Source organism: Pteropus vampyrus, unplaced genomic scaffold (genome assembly GCF_000151845.1).
Source record: "Pteropus vampyrus isolate Shadow unplaced genomic scaffold, Pvam_2.0 Scaffold215, whole genome shotgun sequence".
Lineage (NCBI taxonomy): Eukaryota > Metazoa > Chordata > Mammalia > Chiroptera > Pteropodidae > Pteropus > Pteropus vampyrus.
The window spans coordinates 1719049-1726196 of record NW_011888996.1 but is presented as its reverse complement, the minus strand read 5'-3'; the positions used below and the strand labels follow the sequence as shown (position 1 = coordinate 1726196).

The 7148-nt window shown below is 35.0% G+C and overlaps 1 protein-coding gene across 1 annotated transcript in view; it reads right to left on the bottom strand.

Annotated features, from left to right (window-relative positions):
• The window catches only part of CPQ (carboxypeptidase Q), a 357555-nt gene that overhangs the window by 331565 nt on the left and 18842 nt on the right, over window positions 1-7148 (bottom strand). Inside the window, exon 2 of the mRNA XM_023538239.1 lies at window positions 5432-5893. Coding sequence (XP_023394007.1) covers window positions 5432-5861 — 430 coding nt within the window. The 5' untranslated portion in view covers window positions 5862-5893. The remainder of the gene's footprint in view (window positions 1-5431; window positions 5894-7148) is intronic.

Below are 7148 nucleotides of genomic sequence, written 5' to 3'. Positions count from 1 at the left end.
AAAAAAAATATAAGCTGATGCCTAACACATATTAGTGTATAACATAAGACGACTGAATAAAACTCGTGGTTGAAACTATAGAATCCAGACAGGGGTTCCCTAATACCTAAGGGGATTCTACCAGCTATTGACACAGCCTCAGAAAAATCAAAAGTGGTCATCACAGTGGCACTTCCAGAATGGTGCAGTGAAAAACTTGGCAGATCTTCTCCTCTACAAAACATTTAATTGGAAAAAATATTTTTAAAAATCACTTAAAATCTATCAAAATTGTCCTAAGGGCACATAAATGGAGAAACATTCATTCAAGAAAATCTACTAACCCTGAGTTAGAATAATAAGAGTCTGTAGCATTTTATCCATAACCTGTTTCCTTCTCCCATTCCCAGCTCCATGTTACAGAAACTCTTTATGGGCATTCTGCTGTAAGATGGCTGTGTCTCCATCCCTCTAGCCAGCCCCTACTCATATAATGGAAACGTGACCCCAAGTGTAGCTACCAAGAACACTGGGCCTCTGACCACACCTATCTCAGCTCACTCACAGGCAGAGGCTCCACACTGGAAGAGGCAAGCTGAGAAGAACAGGAGTTACCACCCTTCCTGCCTGATGCCTGCTAGGGATACCACTCTTGAAGAAGCAAGCCACTATCACTGTGCCTACCTCCTGAACATAGTACAGAGGCTCTCCCAGGGAAGAGGCAAGCAAGGATGATAAAGTTTCCCAGTTATTACCTGGGGGGTAGTGACTTTGTTTGCAGCAAAATAGAGAATTCCATACATAAGGGTATTGTTAAAACTAATGGAGAGCTTAGTAGAAAGCAATCAAGTGGATGCTGATAGCTTCATGATAACGCCAGCAAAAAGCAAAATGGCAGAACATTCAAAAGTTTATCAGAAAGAACCATAGAAAGAAATAAGCAAGAAAAGCCCTCCTGGCATCATAGTAAACCCTAGTGGTTAGAAAGGCTATGAATATGTTCCTACTCAAGAACAATAAAAACAAAACATAGGTCATATTTGAAAACATTTCCCAAGTTGCACATAGGTCTACCAAACAAAGGGCAGAAGCCTCACTGGCACAAGAGGCTTACCACAACCTTTGACCAAAAACTGGGTGAAATATAAGCTATTCCAGGGGAAATTATAATATAATCCAGGGGAAATTATAATTAAGTCAGGCTTAATATAAAATCACATGCATCCTAAAAGACTGGAAGACAATGTGAATGCCCAAGGCTGTGCCCTCTCAAGATTAATTGGAGAGGGAACTTCCAAGCTACTAGGCCTTGGCTGATCTTGGGGCAAAATGTAAACTCCCTAAGTTTTAATAACAGCCCCCAAGCCACATAGATACCCAACTGTAAAGGGTAAAAATATAATTAGCTAAGAAAACCTAAGCACATCTTTCAACCAATTAAGTGGCTTATGCGGACCTGGGGGTGACTCCTAGGGAGCTGAATTAAAAGTAAAAATATAAGAAAATAAAAACGCTCTGAATAGGAACATCAAAATTCACATACTGTGGAAAAGAAACAGACTTCACAGAGTCAATACAATCAAATCATTAAACAAATAAAGGACAAAACAAAGAACAGAAAGAATATCAGTCTCTACTGGGTGGGGGAAGAAAATGGAGAAGAATCCGTATCTAGAATTGCTAGAACATATTATTTAAAATCTTCAGTTTTCAGCTACATGTATATATATGTATGGTTTCTTTTAGTCCCTTGAACATAATATAATAGCTACATTTTCAGCTACATGTATATATATGTAGCTGAAAACTGAAGATTTTAAGTTATTTTATGCTATATTTAAGATGAAAAGACAGGAAGAAAAAGCAGGCAATAGAAACTGCTTTTGAGGGGGCCCAGCTATAGGGGACATATCAAGCAAAGACTTCAAAGCAGCTATTATATTATGTTCAAGGGACTAAAAGAAACCATATTTAAAGAATTAAAGGAAATATGATGACAATATTTCATCAAATAGAGAATACTGATAAAGAGATAGAAATTATAAAAAACAAACCAAATGGAAATTATGGAGTTGTAAAGGATAATAACTAAGAAGAAAAAATTCAGTAGAGGGAGTTCACTAGTATATTTGAGCTAGTAGAAGAAATAATCAATGAACTCAATGATAGACTGATACAGGTTATACAATCTGAAGAATGGAGAGGTGGGGAAAAGGGAGACAAAGAGCCCAAGAGAAATGTGGAACACCTTTAAGTGAACCAACATACTCACTATGAAAGTACCAGAAGGAGAAAAGAATGATACAAAAGGGATGAGCAGGGAGCAGAAAAAAATAATCATAAATAGCTGAAAACTTCCCAAACTAATAAAAAATATTAATCTACACATTCATGAAGCTCAACAATCTCTAGGCAGGATTAAAACAAATATCTACACTTAGATACATCAAAGTCAAAATGCTGAAAACCAAAAATAAAGAGAAAATCTTGAAATCAGTAAAAGCAAAATGACTCATCAAATACAAGGGAATCCCAATAACATTTACAGCTGATATCTCATCAGAAACAATGGAGGCTAGAAGACAATGGGCAAATTGAAAGTGCTGAAAGTAAAAAACTGTCAACCAAGAATCTCACATCCAGTAAAACTATGTTTCAAAAATGAAAATTAAATAAAGAAATAAAGATAGAAGAAGCTTAGAGAATTTTCTGCTAGCCGACTTGCTTTGAAAACAAAATCTAAAGAGAGTTCTTCAAGTTGAAAGAAAGTGACACCAAACGGTAATGGGGATCCCCATCCACACAAAAATAAAAATAATTAGAAGAGAATACTATAAATAACTGTATGCCAAAAATTATATAACTTAGATTAAAATGAATAAATTCCCAGAAAGACATAAACTTCTATAACTGACTTAAGAAGAAACAGAAAGTCTGAATAGATCTATAACAAGGAAAAATATTGAATTAATAATTAATAATCTTCCCACTAAGAGGAGTTCAAGACCAGATGACTTCACTGGTGAATTATACCATAAACATAGAGAAATAACATCAATCTTTCACAAACTCTTCCAAAGGAAAAAAGACAAGGTTAATAGTTTCTGATTGAATCTTTGATACCAAACCAAAGACAGCGCAAAAAAGTAAAACTATAGACCAACATCCCTTATTAATACAGATGTAAAACTACTCAATAAAATACTAGCAAACTGCATTTGGTAACACGTAAAAAAGATTATGTACCATAACCAAGTGGGATTTATACCGGAATGCAAGGTTGGTTTAGCATCTAAAATTGAAGTATACCCAAATCGATGGTGAAATAACGGTATTTTCAACAGATGATGTTGAGACAGCTGAATAACCAAATGCAAAAAACCAAGGAAGTTGGATTCTTACCTCCCACAATATACAAAAAGTAACTCTAAAACTCATAGAATAAAATATAGGAATAAACCTTTGTGACCTTGGTTTAGGCAATGGTTTCTGAAATATAACAACTGAAACACAACTAATAAAAGAAAATTTAGATAAACTGTACTAAATCAAAATTAAATAATTTTCTGCAGTAAATATTACCATTAATAAAACAAAAAGTCAAACAACAGAATGGGAGACAACATTAGTAAATCATATATCTGATAACGGACATGTATCCAAAATACATGAAGAGCTTTTATAAAAGAATAATAAAAATTCAAAAAAACTCAATAATAAAAATTGGTCAAAGGATTTGAGTATATATTTCCCCAAAGAAGATATACCAATGGCCAATAAGAATTTGGAAGGATGCTCAACATCATTAGTCATTAGAGAAATGCAAATCAAAACCCAAAAAGACATCACTTTACACCCACTAGGATAGATACAACTGAAAAGACAGATAATAACTAGTCTTGGTAAGTATGTGTAAAAAAATTAGAATACATTAGTGGAAATGTGAAACAGTGCAGGCACCTTGAAAAACAATTTGGTAGTTCTTCAAGAAGTTAAATGTAGTTACTATATGACCCAGCAATTCTACCCCGTGGCATATACTCAAGAGAAATTAAAACATATATCATACAAAAACTTATGCATGAATGTTTATAGCAGTGTTAGTCATAATAGGCAAACGGTAGGAAAAAACAAGTATCCACGAACTGACGAATGGATAAATAAAATGTGGTATATCTGTAATATGTAACATTATTCAGCAATAAAAATGAATTAAGTACTGATACATGCTATAACATGGATGAACCTGAAAAACATGAAAGAAAGCAGCCACAAAAGACCTCATAGTGTATTATTCTCTTCAGGTGAAATATCCAGAATAGGCAAATCTATAAAGATAGAAAACAAATTAGTGGTTGTGTAGGGCTTAGGAGGGTGGTGGGGGAGGAATGCAGAATGATTGCTAATGAATATGGAGTTTCTTTTGGGGCTAATGAAAATGGTCGACAGGTTGTGGTGGTGGTTGCACATCTCTGTGAATATATTAAAAACCACTGAGTTGTAAATTTTAAATGAGTAAATACAATGATATGTAAATTATAACTCAATAAGAAAAAATTTTAAATTACCATCCACTTCTCTAGCAGGGCATTAGAGGTTTAATGTTTCTAAAAACTTTTTAGAGAAGGTCAGCTAGTCTCTATAAACTAGTTCCTCTGCCATAGGAAAATAGTGCATGAATAGATTCAAGACTAACAGACAGCTTACTGCTGTCTGGTTATATATCTCTGATCTAGGCATTTACGTTATCTAACGAAACTGAGCCAGCGTGGTGATAAGTAAAAGTATAACTACCCTGGATAATTCCTTACATTAGTGGCTTCAGGTTCAGTAAAAATAATTAAATCAATTCAATGTGCAAGGCTTTGTTCTCTAATTCATTAATTCTAAGAAATTCTGCATATTAAGGGCACTTGAAAGAAATCATAGTTTTCTATACTATTAACATATATCTCGACTTTCTACAGAATAATACTAATGTCTTAACATAGAAATTATCAAGTGATAGGGCTGATAAGTATCATAGACCAATACCTGTATATTCTTCATTTAAAAAATGACCCTACACAATTACCTTTCTTTAAGAAAAGAAACAGAAGGAAGAAAGGAAGAACAGGAAGAAGGAAGAAAAAGAAAAAACGTATAACAGTAGTGAACTCATTAAGCCAATGGAATGGAAAACAATTACACCCTGAACAACCCCAATCCCATCTGATCTCGGAAGCTAGGCAGGGTTGGGCTTGGTTAGTACTTGGCTGGAGACCACCTAGGAAGAGCAGCTTTGTAGGCATAAAACTTTTTTTAAATAAAAAATAAATAAAAATAAAACAATTAAATTTTCCTTCTTATCACCCAAATTATAATACAAATCATGTATACCATAATAAACTATGTCATAGGACATTAGTTTTATAAAATACACAGCAAATTGACTTGAAAAGACAAAGGATACCTTCTGGAGGCGTCCCAATGCTGCTGCCAAGGCCCAAAATAGCCATCTTGTGCATTCTCGGCTCCAGCATCATAGCAGATTCTTCTCCCCTTTCCCAGTGAGGTATTTTAACTGGCTCCAGGTGGACATTCTCCAGCCCATCTTCCTTCAGGTTTTGGTACATGATTTGGATGGCTTTTTCTAGGCTCTTGGAGCCGCTCAACCTGGGTCCAACAGTATCAACCAGAAGTGCCAGTCGCTCATAAGACCTGTTCTGGGCTTTACCATAAACAGCAAGGTTTATTATTGCTTTAGCAACATCTCCATAGTGGGCTATTTCTTCTTTTATTTCTTGAAAAGTCCTCTGAGAGCTGTCATGCCTGTATGTAGCTTTTCCGGAGTTCAGGGGTAAAAGGTGAACACCAGCAAATATGAAGAGAAGGAACTTCATTTTTTTCCAGTTAGTTTTCTTCCTAAAAGAATCTATATAAATAAGAAATAAGAAACATGTTTTAGGGGGAAATAATTTCATAGCTATCTGTCCATAACCCAGGGACTGCTTTCCAAACAGGATTCCCCTTCCCTTCTTACCCATTGCCCAACTTCTACCATCAAATTCAGGCACCATAACCCCCAGGAATAAATAAGTAAAGATGCAGTGATTGGCCTTATTAATAAAGCAGCATTTATTATCATCATAGAATCATGTTACTTTGTATTTATGTTTAAAATATACTAAAAGATTAAAATAAGATAACTAGAAAAGAGAAAGAAATGGTGGTAGCAAAGATAGGGCTAGGACAGTTATTTGCTGCCCCTCCCTCTAAATAGAGTATCATTCACATGAGTTTTACTGACATGCTTTCCTTTTCCTCTTCACCTACTGAGCTCATACTTTGAGGCCCTTTCAGATGTCATCTTTTCTTGGTGCTTTCCCTAACTGGCCCCCCTCCACATTTAATCCTCACAAGAACTCTATTATGACTTCCATTTTATAAATGGGGATCCGGGAGTAGCGAGAAATTAAGTAATTTACAAAGGCTTTCTAGCTCTAGAGTCTCTGCTCTAAACAATGCTACTCAAAGTATGGTTTGTGGACCAAAGCCAGTCCATAACTGTTTTTCACTAGTCTACAATAGATAAATACAGAGATTAAGAGTAAACATATCCAGTTCCATGTAATGCAGTAGCCAATAGCCTCATGTGGTTGTATTAATTTAAATTAAATTAAATATTCCATTTCTTAGTCATACTAGCCACATTCAAATGCTCAGTAGCCACCTGTGGCTAGTGGCTATCAGACTGGGAGCACAAACAGAACATTTCTATCATCATAAAAAGTTCTATTGTATAGCACTTGTTTAGACACCTGTACAGACAATTAACAGAGTAACTGTACATTTATCAAATCTAACAATTAAAAAATGTTGCTTATCTTTTTGTCTCTTGTATTTCACTTTTCTAATTCACTGCTATTTACAAAATTATCAGTCTGCAACAAATTCAAAATTTTAAAAACTGGTCTTTCACCACAAATAATTAGAGTAGCACAGCCATAAACTACTATAATAAAATGATAGATTCAAAATACAGGCAGCATAAAAGGCCTTTCGAAACATGGCTCCAACAACTATTTCAACCTCATCTCTCCACCGATCCCTCTAGAGTGCATACATTCATTCTCTCTCTCTCTCTCTCTCTCTCTCTCTCATCTCTGTCTGTCTCTGTCTCTGTCTCT